Genomic DNA, 15,884 nt, shown 5'->3' on the forward strand with positions numbered 1-15,884 from the left:
AAATTTCTAGCATAAAGAATAGCATAGTGATTGCAGAATTCTTCTCCTTCAAATGTTCCTGCAATGAGTGCCACCTGAACTTCAAGGAGGAGGCAGTTGAAAAGGGAGAAGTCAGGAAGGAGCCATTCTCTAGGGTTGGGAGTGTTTAACACATCAAAGAATGGTGTCAAAGCTCTCTGTGCCTTTTCTTGGCAGACTAGTTCCTTCCTTTAGGTCCCAATTTTTATTTTTTTTAAAGATTTTTATTCATTTATTTGAAAAGCAGAACAACAGAGAAAGAGAGGGACAGAGATCTCCTTCCTGCTGGTTCACTCCCTGGATGGCCACAATGGCAGGGTTGATCCAGGACAAAGCAGGGATCTAGGTACCTCTTTCAGTTCTCCTACCTGGGTGGCAGGGATCCACACACTTGGCCATCTGCTGCTGCTTTCCCAAGCATATTAGCGGGGAGCTGGATCTGAAGCAGAGCCGCTGGGACTCCAAATGCAGCCATGATCTGGCATGCCAGCAACCCAGGCTGCAGCTTAACCTGCTGTGTCACGATGCTTAGATCCTGGCTTTATACCAGTCTTTTATGACCACCCAACTAACCTCCTGTTAGATCATATACTGTTAATTACTGCTGTTTCTGGGGCCAGCGCTGTGGCGTAGTGGATAAAGCCACCACCTGCAGTGCTGGCATCCCATATGGACGCTGGTTTGAATCCCGGCTGCTTCACTTCTGATCCACCTCTCTGCTATGACCTGGGAAAGCAGTAGAAGATGACCCAAGTCCTTGGGTCCTGCACCCGCATAAGAGTCCCAGAAGAAGCTCCTCCTGGCTCCTGATCAGTGCAGCTCCAGCTATTGCGGCCATCTGGGGAGTGAATCAGCAGATGGAAGACCTCTCTCTGCCTCTCCTTCTCTCTTTGTGTAACTCTGACTTTCAAGTAAGTAAATAAATCTTAAAAAAAAAAAATTACTGCTGTGTGAAAGACTAAGTAAGCCAAGTATCACTTATTTGCACTTATGCTTAGGCACCGTGATAATTTCTTCACAAACACGTTGCAATGTAATCTTCAAAACAAACCTGGAAAGTAGTGATGATTCCTATTTTATGATTGAAGAAATTAAGACTCAGAAGTTACAATATTTACAAGTTAACACATAGCTAGTAATGGGCAGAGCTGGGGCTTACGCAACTCTAAGAGCCCACAGATGCTGCTTACTATTCCATGAAGTCACACTCACTCTCCTGAGTCCCCTCCCAAAATCACCATCTTCACTGATCCTTGCTAAATGGGTTTCAGCTTTGCAAGTATGCTGAACAATGCTCTGATTAAAGATGCATTTCCACATTTAATGCACTTTGTGGTCCCACAGAATTTGTTTTTTATAATCTTTCTCTTACTCTGAATTCTTTCAAATTTGTACACAGATTCTAGCTACCTAGGAAATGTTCTCTGATGCTTTTTCTATTTCGTGTCCAATATGGAGATTACAGTAAAATAAGGATCACTGAGCACAACCAGACTCGAACTTCATCTTTGACTACTGCCCTTGAATGCCTCCCAGGATATGGGTGCTGCATGATGGATGTTAGTTAAAGGAGATGAGGAGATAGTGACTTTATCTGTCAGATGGGTTTCCTTAGTCCTCCGTCCCTCAGTTACCACTCTGTGATGGGAAAGCTCGCATCAAGGCATTCCTTCTGGGCAGACAATTGTATGTCAGAACTGTCCTCTTGTGCACTGCTTTACAAATAGCACCGAGTTTCGGCTCAACTTGCTGAGCCCCTAGAGAATCAGAAGAGTCAAAGACCGTCAGCGAACATTCTCTGCGATCCTCGGACTACACTCTGAAGGAAACTGACCTCAGTCACTTCCCGTTGTGCCGCCTTCTTTGTAGTTTCTCTCTCTGTATGAAACTGCTTTCTTAGAGCTTCTATACGTTCAGCATGCATTTCTGCTTCCACTTTGGATTCCTCAGTTATCCGTTCTCTGTTTTGAAAAAGACAGATGATAAATCACTTTCCGAACTCATTGTAAGTGGTAAGAAAGATCTGGAGAGGAATGTGCACTGCTCCAAAATATGAGTTACAAAACCAAGTCACAAAGTAGTGGCTTAGTCATCAGATGAAGCCCTTTGACCCGGAGCTCATTAACAAGAAAAAAGCGGCACATTTACCTGTAGCAATAAAAACCCAAAAATGTCATTTAAACTTTTATTTAATGAATATAAATTTCCAAAGTACAGCTTATAGATTAAAATGGCTTTTTCCACCTCCCATAACTTCCCTCCCATCCACAACCCTCCCCTATCCCGCTCCCTCTTCCCTTCCATTCACATCAAGATTCATTTTCAATTCTCTTTATATACAGATCAATTTAGCATATATTAAGTAAAGGTTTCAACAGTTTGCACCCACACAGAAACATTGAGTGAAAAATGCTGTTTGAGTACTAGTTATAGCATTAAATCTCAATGTACAGCACATCCGCCATTTTACGAAATATCATTTTCTGTAAGAAGAGATCCAATATAAACAGTAAAAACCCACTTCAGGGAAAAATATTAGAGGAAGCAGTCATACTGGAAAAGAGGTATTTAGTTTTTTTTACTATGTCTTTTTGCTATCAGCTACGTACTCCATAAGTATTAACTTCTAATTATATTGTTTCTTTATCCTTAAAGTGAGAGCCATTGAACCATGCAGGAGATCAGATGGAGTACCCTGCTCCTGGCTTCAGCCTGGCCCAGCCATGGCTGTTGCAGGCATTTGGGGAGTGAACCAGTGCATGAAAGATACAACTTTCTCTCTTTCCCTCACTGCTTTTCAAATGAAATGAAAATAAAAGTGTTTCTTAAAAATTGAGAGCCTTATATTACTAGATCAGCAGTCTTAACTTGGGTTCCTGTGTCAAGATCTGTGCCTAGGCTTCTGAGGATGCTCAAATTCCTTGAAGCGAGAGACAAAATGTTGTGGATAGGTAAGTACGTTGCTTTTGACTCTTTCAAGAGTAAGTGACTCTAAAAATCATTAAAAAATGAACTTAATGTACAACTACTCTTTGAGTTACCAGTATAAGAATACTTCAAAAAGTTCATTGAAAATAGAATTAAAAGTTTACTTTGGCACAGAAGCATCTGAAAACAATGCACACATATTTAAGGGTAGGAGGAGCCTGCCCAGACATGAAATCTTCTTTGTCCTTCTCTCTCCTCACCAATTCATGTCCTAAGGTAGATTACATATGCTAGTTGTCCATGTGTCTCTGAAAGTGCCTCTAATAATGGATTCAACTGGTCCACTGGGCTCTCTGGCTTAGTTTAGAGATGAATCCAGCAGGTAGTAACTGCAATTGAACCTCCTGCCCCACTCCTGGCCCTTAGGTGAGCTTCTGTCTGATCTTCCTTTTCACCCACTGATCTCCTTGGCTTTCCTCTTTGACCATTTACTTTTTAAAACTTCTTCTATGTACAGAAATTGACCATCTGGTGTAGGATCAGTAAATATCAGTTGCAAAATTCAATGACTTTTTCTTAGGTCTCATTCCTTTGGACTCTGCAGCTCCTGACTCACTCATCTTCGCCTTCAGTGATAGTATATCCTCACTTTTTCCTTCCCTAAATGCTCCCTCTCTGGCCTCTATTCCCTTCCCCTGAAATGCAATGGATCCCCAGGTTGTGACATTGGTTCTCTCCCTTGTATACTTCTATAGCAATTTAATATACACTAATTTTACTTCAGATGTAGGCCTACAGTTCTAACTCTATTAAATATTTCACCTTGAAACAATCTTTCTGTGTACACTGGCAGTACAATTTTGCATATAACTTTGGGAGGCTAGTAGGTCTCAAGTAAAGCATAACTCATCATTGATGAAAATACAAACTATTTTAAGCAGTGGCAAATGCTCCAAGGAGAACTTATCCTTTTTTTTTTTTTTTTTTTTTTTTACAGGCAGAGTGGACAGTGAGAGAGAGAGAGACAGAGAGAAAGGTCTTCCTTTTGCCATTGGTTCACCCTCCAATGGCCACCGCGGCTGGTGCGCTGCGGCCAGCGCATCGCGCTGATCCGAAGCCAGGAGCCAGGTGCTTCTCCTAGTCTCCCATGGGGTGCAGGGCCCAAGCACTTGGGCCATCCTCCACTGCACTCCCTGGCCACAGCAGAGAGCTGGCCTGGAAGAGGGGCAACCGGGACAGAATCTGGCGCCCCAACTGGTACTAGAACCCAGTGTGCTGGCGCCGCTAGGCGGAGGATTAGCCTAGTGAGCCACAGCGCCGGCCCTGAACTTATCCTTTTCCTACAGATGCCCAAGCCATGATTTTTTTTTTAAAGCAGTAATGGAAGTGACTATATTTTGTTAAGAACTTTCAGAATTTTCATGGTTTGGAACAATTAATTACAAGCCATCTAAAACATGACTACCTACCTAAACTTAAAGGGTTTTAAATGATGCTGTCAATCACTATATATACAACATCATTTTAACCAGTAGTGAATAGTCTCAAGGCAGTAACATTTCACCAAAATATAAAATGTGTACACATCACATATATTAAAACTATCTTTCCTGTTTTAGCTTATACTTTTATCAATATGTTCACTAACTTAAAAGACAAAACTTTAGTGGCTTGACCTGAACCTGACTGGACTGACCTGACTAGTCTCAAGCCAAAACTGAAAATCATTAATGACAACATCTGCTTAGATGGAGTCATCCATTCCTGGGTGGACTGTTCTCACCCACACCGCTGTTACAAATTTTTAAAATTCATTTTCATTTTATTTGTGTGTGTGTATGAGAGAGAGAGAGAGAGAGAGAGAGAGAGAGAGAGAGAGAGAGAGAGATGGAAAGAATCTTTCATCTGGTGGTTCACTCTCTAAATGCCCAGAACAGCAGGGCTGGGCCTGGCAGAAGCCAGGAGCCTAGGACTCAATTCAGGTCTCTGACGTGGGTGGCAGGGACCCAAGTACTGGAGCCAGCCACTGCTTCCTACCAGGTGTGCATTACCGGGAAACCAGATTGGAAGCAGAATAAGCAGGATCTGAACCAGGTACTCTGACACAGGATGCAAGCGTCCCAGGCAGCAACTTCACTTGCTGCACCAAATGCCCACCCCCAAATCATGCTTCTGAAAGGCACATAAGCTTTGCAGAAAACTGTCCCTTTGCATGTCCCTCCAAACCAATATTTTTAATATAATAAATGGTTTAATCTTCATGTAAAGAAGGTTAAAATAAGAGAAGAGCAGAAAAGGAAAAACCAGTGAGCATACTCCAGCCCCTAGAATCTCCTGATGCTCAGCTATAATGGTTGCTCAGCACAGCTCTGCTGGAAGTACCAGTATAAAAAAGGAGAAAAGGATTTAACTGGTTTGCAGGAATGAGCCAGATTTCTTCCTCCAGAGTTTCATCCCTTATTTTACTATGATGATACCACCCTTACTTGAAGGTTTCCAAATTCTGCCGCTCGATTTCTTTGCTTTCCAATTTTTCTTGAATGTGATCTAGTTTTGTTTGTAGGTGATTATTTGTCTGGAGAGCTTGCTCCAAGCTCATAGCCAGTTTCCTGTTGTCTTCTCTAGCTATATCCAGAGCTTTTTGTAGAGGTTCCATCTGAAAGAGATGAATAATTTTAATTTCACTCTAATAGATGCACCACTTCCATATCACTGTATATTCACTCCTTACCCTGTATAATCAAATACCATTGTAACAATAATCAGTTGGAACTAGAAGCAAAGATCCCAGGTGCCTTATATGTGAGAACTTATTATAGAATTGCTTTGCAGGCATTTAGAAGGCAATAGGAAAGGTATGTTCCATTAGTCACCTGTGAGTTTTGGAAAATAGAGCCAGCTTAATTTATCCTAATTAAAAACATTTTAAACTAGTTAAATTCTCTTTCCTGATCTCCTATCAGCTTCTCATCTCAACACCCTAGAGAGATAAAAACTATCTATTGTTCCTCAATGGGTCATAGAAGAAATCAAAAGAGAAATCAAAAATTTTCTGGAAGTAAATGAGGAGAACAGCACAACATACCAAAACTTATGGGACGCAGCAAAAGCAGTGTTAAGAGGAAAGTTTATATCAATAGGTGCCTTCATCAAGAAATTGGAAAGGCACCAAATAGATGAGCTTTCAACGCATCTCAAGGATCTAGAAAAACTGCAGCAAACTAGACCCAAATCTAGTAGGAGAAGAGAAATAATTAAAATCAGAGAAGAAATCAACAGGATTGAATCAAAAAAAAATTACAAAAAATCAGCCAAACGAGGAGCTGGTTTTTTGAAAAAATAAACAAAATTGACACCCCATTGGCCCAACTAACTAAAAAAAGAAGAGAAAAGACCCAAATCAATAAAATCAGAGATGAAAAAGGAAACATAACAACAGACACCACAGAAATAAAAAGAATCATCAGAAATTACTACAAGGACTTGTATGCCAGCAAACAGGGAAACCTATCAGAAATGGATAGATTCCTGGACACATGCAACCTACCTAAATGGAACCAGGAAGACATCGAAAACCTGAACAGACCCATAACTGAGACAGAAATTGAAACAGTAATAAAGGCCCTCCCAACAAAGAAAAGCCCAGGGCCAGATGGATTCACTACTGAATTCTACCAGACATTTAAAGAAGAACTAACTCCAATTCTCCTCAAACTATACAGAACAATCGAAAAAGAGGGAATCCTCCCAAATTCTTTCTATGAAGCCAGCATCACCTTAATTCCTAAGCCGGAAAAAGATGCAGCACTGAAAGAGAATTACAGACCAATATCCCTGATGAACATAGATGCAAAAATCCTCAATAAAATTCTCGCCAATAGAATGCAACAACACATCAGAAAGATCATCCACCCAGACCAAGTGGGATTTATCCCTGGTATGCAGGGATGGTTTAATGTGCGCAAGACAATCAATGTGATACACCACATTAACAGACTGCAGAAGAAAAACCATATGATTATCTCAATAGATGCCAAGAAAGCATTTGATAAAATACAACACCCGTTCATGATGAAAACTCTAAGCAAACTGGGTTTGGAAGGAACATTCCTCAATACAATCAAAGCAATCTATGAAAAACCCACAGCCAACATCCTAATGAACGGGGAAAAGTTGGAAGCATTTCCACTGAGATCTGGGACCAGACAGGGATGTCCACTCTCACCACTGCTATTCAATATAGTTCTGGAGGTTCTAGCCAGAGCTATTAGGCAAGAAAAAGAAATTAAAGGGATACAAATTGGGAAGGAAGAACTCAAACTATCCCTCTTTGCAGATGACATGATTCTTTATTTAGGGGACCCAAAGAACTCTACTAAGAGACTATTGGAACTCATAGAAGATTTTGGCAAAGTAGCAGGGTATAAAATCAATGCACAAAAATCAACAGCCTTTGTATACACAGACAATGCCATGGCTGAGGAAGAACTTCTAAGATCAATCCCATTCACAATAGCTACAAAAACAATCAAATACCTTGGAATAAACTTAACCAAGGACGTTAAAGATCTCTACGATGAAAATTACAAAACCTTAAAGAAAGAAATAGAAGAGGATACCAAGAAATGGAAAAATCTTCCATGCTCATGGATTGGAAGAATCAATATCATCAAAATGTCCATTCTCCCAAAAGCAATTTATAGATTCAATGCAATACCAATCAAGATACCGAAGACCTTCTTCTCAGATCTGGAAAAATTGGTGCTGAAATTTATATGGAGGCACAAGAGACCTCGAATAGCTAAAGCAATCTTGTACAACAAAAACAAAGCCGGAGGCATCACAATACCAGATTTCAGGACATACTACAGGGCAGTTGTAATCAAAACAGCATGGTACTGGTACAGAAACAGATGGATAGACCAATGGAACAGAATTGAAACACCAGAATTCAACCCAAACATCTACAGCCAACTTATATTTGATCAAGGATCTAAAACTAATTCCTGGAGCAAGGACAGTCTATTCAATAAATGGTGCTGGGAAAACTGGATTTCCATGTGCAGAATCATGAAGCAAGACCCCTACCTTACACCTTACACAAAAATCCACTCAACATGGATTAAAGACCTAAATCTACGACCTGACACCATCAAGTTACTAGAGAACATTGGAGAAACCCTTCAAGATATTGGCACAGGCAAAGAGTTTCTGGAAAAGACCCGGGAGGCACAGGCAGTCAAAGCCAAAATCAACTATTGGGATTGCATCAAATTGAGAAGTTTCTGTACTGCAAAAGAAACAGGAGAGTGAAGAGACAACCGACAGAATGGGAAAAAATATTTGCAAACTATGCAACAGATAAAGGGTTAATAACCAGAATCTACAAAGAGATCAAGAAAGTCCACAAAAACAAAACCAACAACCCACTTAAGAGATGGGCCAAGGACCTCAATAGACATTTTTCAAAAGAGGAAATCCAAGTGGCCAACAGGCACATGAAAAAATGTTCAAGGTCATTAGCATCAGGGAAATGCAAATCAAAACCACAACGAGGTTTCACCTCACCCCGGTGAGAATGGCTCACATGCAAAAATCTACCAACAACAGATGCTGGTGAGGATGTGGGGAAAAAGGGACACTAACCCACTGTTGGTGGGAATGCAAACTGGTCAAGCCACTATGGAAGTCAGTCTGGAGATTCCTCAGAAACCTGAAGATAACCTTACCATTGGACCCAGCCATCCCACTCCTTGGAATTTACCCAAAGGAATTTAAATTGGCAAACAAAAAAGCAGTCTGCACCCTAATGTTTATTGCAGCTCAATTCGCAATAGCCAAGACTTGGAACCAACCTAAATGCCCATCAACGGTAGACTGGATAAAGAAATTATGGGATATGTACTCTTTTTTTTTATTTATTTTTTTGACAGGCAGAGTGGACAGTGAGAGAGAGAGAGAGACAGAGAGAAAGGTCTTCCTTTGCCGTTGGTTCACCCTCCAATGGCCGCCGCGGCCGGCGCGCCGGCGCTGATCCGATGGCAGGAGCCAGGAGCCAGGTGGCTTTTCCTGGTCTCCCATGGGGTGCAGGGCCCAAGCACCTGGGCCATCCTCCACTGCACTCCCTGGCCACAGCAGAGGGCTGGCCTGGAAGAGGGGAAACCGGGACAGAATCCGGCGCCCCAACGGGACTAGAACCCGGTGTGCCGGCGCCGCTAGGCGGAGGATTAGCCTAGTGAGCCGCGGCGCCGGCCCGGGATATGTACTCTTTAGAATACTATACCGCAGTAAGAAACAACGAAATCCAGTCATTTGCAACAAAATGGAGGAATCTGGAACACATCATGCTGAGTGAAATAAGCCAGTCCCAAAGGGACAAATACCATATGTTCTCCCTGATCAGTGACAACTGACTGAATACCAAAAAGGAAACCTGTTGAAGTGAAATGGACACTATGGGAAACGGTGACTTGATCAGCATAGCCCTGACTGTTAATGAACAACTTAATACATTATCCCTCTTAGTAGTTTTGTCTGTTCTACTTAATATGATTGGTTTAATTCTGTAATTAATACACAGTTATTCTTAAGTGTTGAAAATTAACTGAAATGTGATCCCTGTTAAACATAAGAGTGGGAATAAGAGAGGGAAGAGATGTATAATTTGGGACATGCTCAAGCTGACTTGCCCCAAATGGTAGAGTTAGAAACATACCAGGGGACTCCAATTCAATCCCATCAAGGTGGCATGTACCAATGCCATCTCACTATTCCAAGTGATCAATTTCAGTTCACAATTGATCATAATGAAAGGACTAAGAGTCAAAGGGAGCACATAAACAAGTCTAGTACCTGCTAACACTAACCGATAGAATAAATAAAGGGGAGAGTGATCCAACATGGGAAGTGAGATACTCAGCAGACTCATAGAATGGCAGATGTCCTAAACAGCACTCTGGTCTCAGAATCAGCCCTAAAGTCATTCAGATCTGGCTGAAAAGCCCATGAGAGTATTTCAGGCATGGAAAGCCAAGACACTCTGGCAAAAGATCTCTGTGAGTGAGATCCCAGTGGAAAGAACAGGTCTTCAAAGAAGGAGGTACCTTTCTCTGAAGGGAGGAGAGAACCTCCACTTTGACTATGACCTTGTCTAAACAAGATAAGAGTCGGAGAACTCAGAGGGCTTCCATAGTCTTGGAAACTCATGACTGGAGCATAGGGAGATTACTGATGCCATAGACAGGAGTGTCAATTGGTAAAGTCAACAACAGGAGTCACTGTGCACTTACTCCTCATGTAGGATCTCTGTCCTTAATGTGCTGTGTATTGAGATTTAATGCTATAACGAGTACTCAAACAATATATTTCACTTTGTGTTTCTATGGGGGTGCAAACTGTTGAAATCTTTACTTAATGCATACTAAACTGATCTTCTGTAAAAAAAAAAAAAAAGAAAAAGAGAGAAGAAATTATCAATTCCCAACTTGACTCTCACTGGGATTAAACATGACAATAGGTCTGATCTGATTTCATCATCATTTAAAAAAAATCATCTATTATTTTTCACTTTATGTTTCTGTGTGGGAGCAAACTGTTGAAATCCTTACTTAATGTATACTAAGCTGATCTTCTGTATATTAAGATAATCGAAAATGAATCTTGATGTGAATGGAAGGGGAGAGGGAGTGGGAAAGGGGAGGGTTGTGGGTGGGAGGGACAGTATGGGGGGGAAGCCATTGTAACCCATAAGTCGTACTTTGGAAATTTATATTCATTAAATAAAAGGTAAAAAAAAAAAACCAAAAAACTATCTATTGTTCCTTTTAGATTCTTCTCAAAGAAGCTTATTTACATGAAACAACCATGCGTATTTTACATATGTGTATGTACCTACACGAACACATATTCACTGTATTTGCCAGCAAGTACACACATGTAAATGTGTCTCCTCATTCACAGTTGGATCACCTTAGTTACTTCTGACTAGTACTATAAGTTACTTTCTAAGCCCTTTAGCTCCTGAAATCAATTGTGCATTAATAAGTGAAAGGAATGTGGACAAAGAGAATGAGGAAAACTGTGATTCTAGCTTGCCAATAAATGGTATGACTCACTGTAAGAACATAAGTCCATTTCTCATTTGTAAATATGTAACTATCCCAAACAGACTTGAATGAAAAGGAAATTTGTCATGATTGTTTAATTTCATTTTTCTAAAAAGTAATATCCTGATAAGACTAAAAATATCAATGTTATCATCCATAAAAACCCAGCTTCTACCTCACTGCTATGCTGGGCATCCACGACAAGCATTCTAGCTTGCCACTGGTCCACTTCGGCTTCGAGTTTCTGTACCCTTTGTTGATTTATAGCCCTAAAAATAGAAAGCAAAAGAGTGAATATTGAAAAGAATCACCTAGGAATGACACTACTTTGGAGTTATAAGACCATCTTCTTCCCAGAAGGTCAAATAGCATCATATATAGTAGGTCATGAATGCTGAAAATGTTTGAGAGTTGGTAGATGGAACTTAGTAACCTCAACTTCAGGTTAAGAAGCTGAAACTCCTAGGAATTAACTTGTCCCTTTCATGATTCAATGTGGCTTGATACACTAGGGAATCAATACATGCCCCTGATCAAGTCATAGCCCAGTAATTTTACATTAACATTTCACTGGTTAAAAAGTTACCTCTACCAGTATTGGCTTGCTTTTAAAATGTTTGCTTCAAAATATATCAATTATCTAAACACAATATTTTTACAAATATTTTAATTCCATTCTCTTGATTTTTAAAGATTTTACTATCATAATATGTAAAAATAAAGAGAAACGGCCGGCGCCGCGGCTCACTAGGCTAATCCTCCACCTTGCGGCGCCTGCACACCGGGTTCTAGTCCCGGTCAGGGCGCCGGATTCCGTCCCAGTTTCCCCTCTTCCAGGCCAGCCCTCTGCTGTGGCCAGGGAGTGCAGTGGAGGATGGCGCAAGTACTTGGGCCCTGCACCCACAAGGGAGACCAGGAGAAGCTCCTGGCTCCTGATCAGCATGATGCGCCGGCTGCAACAGCCATTGAGGGGTGAACCAACGGCAAAGGAAGACCTTTCTCTCTGTCTGTCTCTCTCACTGTCCACTCTGCCAGAAAGAAAGAAAGAGAGAAAGAGAGAAAGAAAGAGAAACATAATAAAAAAATAAAATTCACTTGTTTTCTTATAATACAGAGGGAATCTGTACCACTGTGACATACAACATATTTTAGGGGACCATATTAAACTTAGATTATTTGTTCTTTACTTAAATGGAAAAATTTATGTAATTTTTGAAACAAAGGAGTTTATTCATAAAACACAACTAGAAGTAGTTCTTAGAGTGATTTACCTAAAATAGTTACTAATTTTGAAACAGGACAATAATAAATGGATAATTAATTCAAACTAAAGTACAGATTTAACTTCAATTATCTAGGCAATTACCATTCTGTAGACCCAAGGGCAGAATTAGTTTTAAATGGTACTGCAAGCAGCAAGGATAAAAAAGGAATAAAGCACTTGAATTTCAAAGCCGCATATTCCTTCAAATCATGACACATTTGAGGAATTTAAAATTTTTAGAAATCAGACTCATTTCTGACTCCAGATTCTCCTTAACCTGTAGGTATTTGAACACCATTTTAATAGTCTCTCACAAAGGAAGTGATATAAAGTGACTTCACTTCCTCACTGGACACTGCTTGTGTACAGTGTACACAAGTGTACAGTGGAGACTGCTTGAGTACAGTCTCAAGAACAGAAAGCTAATGAAGGTACCTTTCTTTCTTGAGGCCTGCAATCTCCGAGTCCCTGCGCCCAAGCTCCATTTGAACTTTCTCCAGAGCACCTTGCATCTTACTGTGAGAGGCCAGCACGTTCTCCAACATGATTGTGACTTTGCAGTTGTCTTCCTTAGCCTCTGCCAATTGCCGCTGAAAGTTTCCTACCTATTAGAAAATTAAACAAGAAAAGATATTTGGCCCTTTCTGGTTACTCTTCTACTTCTGCATCCCATTACTCCTAGCAAAGAGCAGGAAAGCAGACAAGCAGGCATGGTTAAATGCTCAGAGGAATAATTACAGGATATTTCATTTTTTTTTTTTTTTGACAGGCAGAGTGGACAGTGAGAGAGAGAGACAGAGAGAAAGGTCTTCCTTTGCCGCTGGTTCACCCTCCAATGGCCGCCGCTGCAGCCGGCGCACCGCGCTGATCCTGGCAGGAGCCAGGAGCCAGGTGCTTTTCCTGGTCTCCCATGGGGTGCAGGGCCCAAGCACCTGGGCCATCCTCCACTGCACTCCCTGGCCATAGCAGAGAGCTGGCCTGGAAGAGGGGCAACCGGGACAGAATCCGGCGCCCCAACCGGGACTAGAACCCGGTTTGCCGGCGCCGCAAGGTGGAGGATTAGCCTATTGAGCCACGGCGCCGGCTCAGGATATTTCATTTTTATGTTGTTTCCTAAGTTATTGTGCCTTTGAGAAAAAGAAAAAAGTAGCTTTCAGACCCTGTGGAGAACACTGCAGCTTTTCAACCATTGTCATCTCCACGGCACATAGATTAATCAGACACAGAGAGATCAATACATACTTGGGTCCTGAGGGTCTCCCAGGCTGGTCTCTCAGCTGTCTTCTGAAGGGGGTCAACAAAGGAGAGCACATCTGAAACCCATCGGAATTAGTATGTGTGCGGGAAAACCCACCAGAATTAGTATGTGTGAGGAGAAAGCAGAAGCTACAGAAGCAGCTGTGACTCGCGCCCCCTTCAGAGGGGCAACATCCAGCACCTGTTGTAAAGAAGCTTGGGATGTGACATTTGTTCCCTCCCACAAAGTCTACATCAGAGTAATGTTAAGGAGAAAGCATCATAGCAATGCTTATTAGGTTAATAAAACATCACTATGAAGGTCATTATTACTACCAAGGTCAGATGTACTTTAAGAAAAAATGAGAACTTTTTTTTGAATATTTTAAGACATTTCCAAAAAAAAAAAAAAAAAAACCCACCTACGACACTGGAACTACATAATGTACCTTTAAGAGAAATATTTTAAAATCATTCTAAAATTTCATTTTTCTAGAAAAAGAAACCTGCCTCTTATCATTTCTTACTAATGGAAACAAGAAATGAAGGCATCTAGCCCCTGAGAGAGTTCCTAAGCACTTCATCTCTGTAACAGCCTCTGAGATGGGTGGATGCCTCACTTTCTTGCTTTCTCTGTCCTCCAAGGCCTCCAGGTCCCCTTTCAGCCTCTGACTCTCCTTAAGCGCTGCATCACGAGACTTCACTGCCTGGGACAGCTCCTCTTCATTTTTTTCAAGAATAGATTTCACCTTAGCAGAAAAAAAAAAGGAAACAGTAAATAACTTCCTAAAACACTAAAACATAATACAGTGATTAGAATAAGATACAGCAATTTAGGAGGAAAACTTGGAATGTTTAACTAAATGTTTATCTACTACTATAAATAATTCTATATTAGCTGCTAGTTCCTTTAAAGAAAACCACAAAATAACAGAATATCTGAATAATATATTAGTCAATCTTCATGAAAACACAATAGGGAGAATGAGCCTATCTATCCAGCTGAAAAGTAAAACGATAGGAAATTATCATGGAACTTGCTCCTTTTGAAAATACAAATAATAAATAATAATAAAAGCAAAGACAAATAAGTATTAAATAGTGTCTATACAACATTTCAGCAGAATAAATCATAACTTGAGGTATTAGAACTTTAAATCTCGTGATATTTTTTGTGGGATCCACACAGTAATTTCAGCTAATATCATTTTAAACAACACTGTTCTTAAACTTTTTATTTTGAACTTTATATTTATAGAATGTTACAAATATGGTACAGGGGCCAGCACTGTGGCACAGTGGTTTAAAGCCCTGGCCTGAAATGCTGGCATCCCATATGGGCGCCAGTTCTGGTCCCGGCTGCTTCTCTTCCGATCCAGCTCTCTGCTATGGCCTGGGAAAGCAGTAGAAGATGGCTCAAGTCCTTGGGCCCCTGCACCGGTATGGGAGACCCGGAAGAAGCTTCTGGCTCCTGGCTTCAGATTGGCTCAGCTCCGTCCATTGCAGCCATCTGGGGAGTGAACCAGTGGATGAAAGACCTCTCTCTCTGTCTCTACCTCTCTCTGTAACTCTTTCAAATAAATAAATCTTTAAAAAAACAAAAAACAAATATGGTACAAAGAGTTCCATGAAGTCCTCATCTTGCTTCTAATGATAACATCTAATTATTGTTGTTCAACATCAAAACCAGAAAACTGACACTGGTATGTTATGGAAAACTAAATTACGGGAACTATTTGGTTTTTCACCTTTTTTAACCATCCATGTTTTTTTTTTTTTTTTTTTTTGACAGGCAGAGTGGACAGTGAGAGAGAGAGACAGAGAGAAAGGTCTTCCTTTTGCCGTTGGTTCACCCTCCAATGGCTGCCGCGGCTGGCGCGCTGCGGCCGGCGCACCGCGCTGATCCGATGGCAGGAGCCAGGAGCCAGGTGCTTTTCCTGGTCTCCCATGGGGTGCAGGGCCCAAGCACCTGGGCCATCCTCCACTGCACTCCCGGGCCACAGCAGAGGGCTGGCCTGGAAGAGGGGCAACCGGGACAGAATCCGGCGCCCCGACCGGGACTAGAACCCGGTGTGCCGGCGCCGCTAGGCGGAGGATTAGCCTAGTGAGCCGCGGCGCCGGCCCAACCATCCATGGTTAAACACCACTTTTTCAAACATCCATGCTTATGGTGGGGTGAATGAGTGTGGGTTGATATGCATGCACACATGGTTCTATTAATTTGATCCAAAGTACATGACCATAATCATAATCAAGATTCACAACTACTTCACCACCACAAAGAAGCTCCTCATTTGATTCAAGTCCCTTCCAAACCCACCCCATTCTCTAAT

At 41.3% G+C, this 15,884-nt stretch overlaps 1 protein-coding gene across 1 annotated transcript in view; it reads right to left on the reverse strand.

The window, feature by feature from the left end:
• Positions 1 to 15,884, reverse strand: part of CCDC150 (coiled-coil domain containing 150) — a 108,943-nt gene that overhangs the window by 7,271 nt on the left and 85,788 nt on the right. The window contains exons 17-21 of the mRNA XM_017342998.4: positions 14,172 to 14,300; positions 12,751 to 12,920; positions 11,227 to 11,320; positions 5,433 to 5,602; positions 1,853 to 1,979 (exon numbers count right to left, since the gene is read on the reverse strand). Of these exons, the coding sequence (XP_017198487.2) occupies positions 1,853 to 1,979; positions 5,433 to 5,602; positions 11,227 to 11,320; positions 12,751 to 12,920; positions 14,172 to 14,300 (690 nt within the window). The remainder of the gene's footprint in view (positions 1 to 1,852; positions 1,980 to 5,432; positions 5,603 to 11,226; positions 11,321 to 12,750; positions 12,921 to 14,171; positions 14,301 to 15,884) is intronic.

Source organism: Oryctolagus cuniculus, chromosome 3, assembly GCF_051225735.1.
Source record: "Oryctolagus cuniculus isolate XC-2025 breed Fujian yellow rabbit chromosome 3, ASM5122573v1, whole genome shotgun sequence".
NCBI classification, from domain to species: Eukaryota; Metazoa; Chordata; class Mammalia; order Lagomorpha; family Leporidae; genus Oryctolagus; species Oryctolagus cuniculus.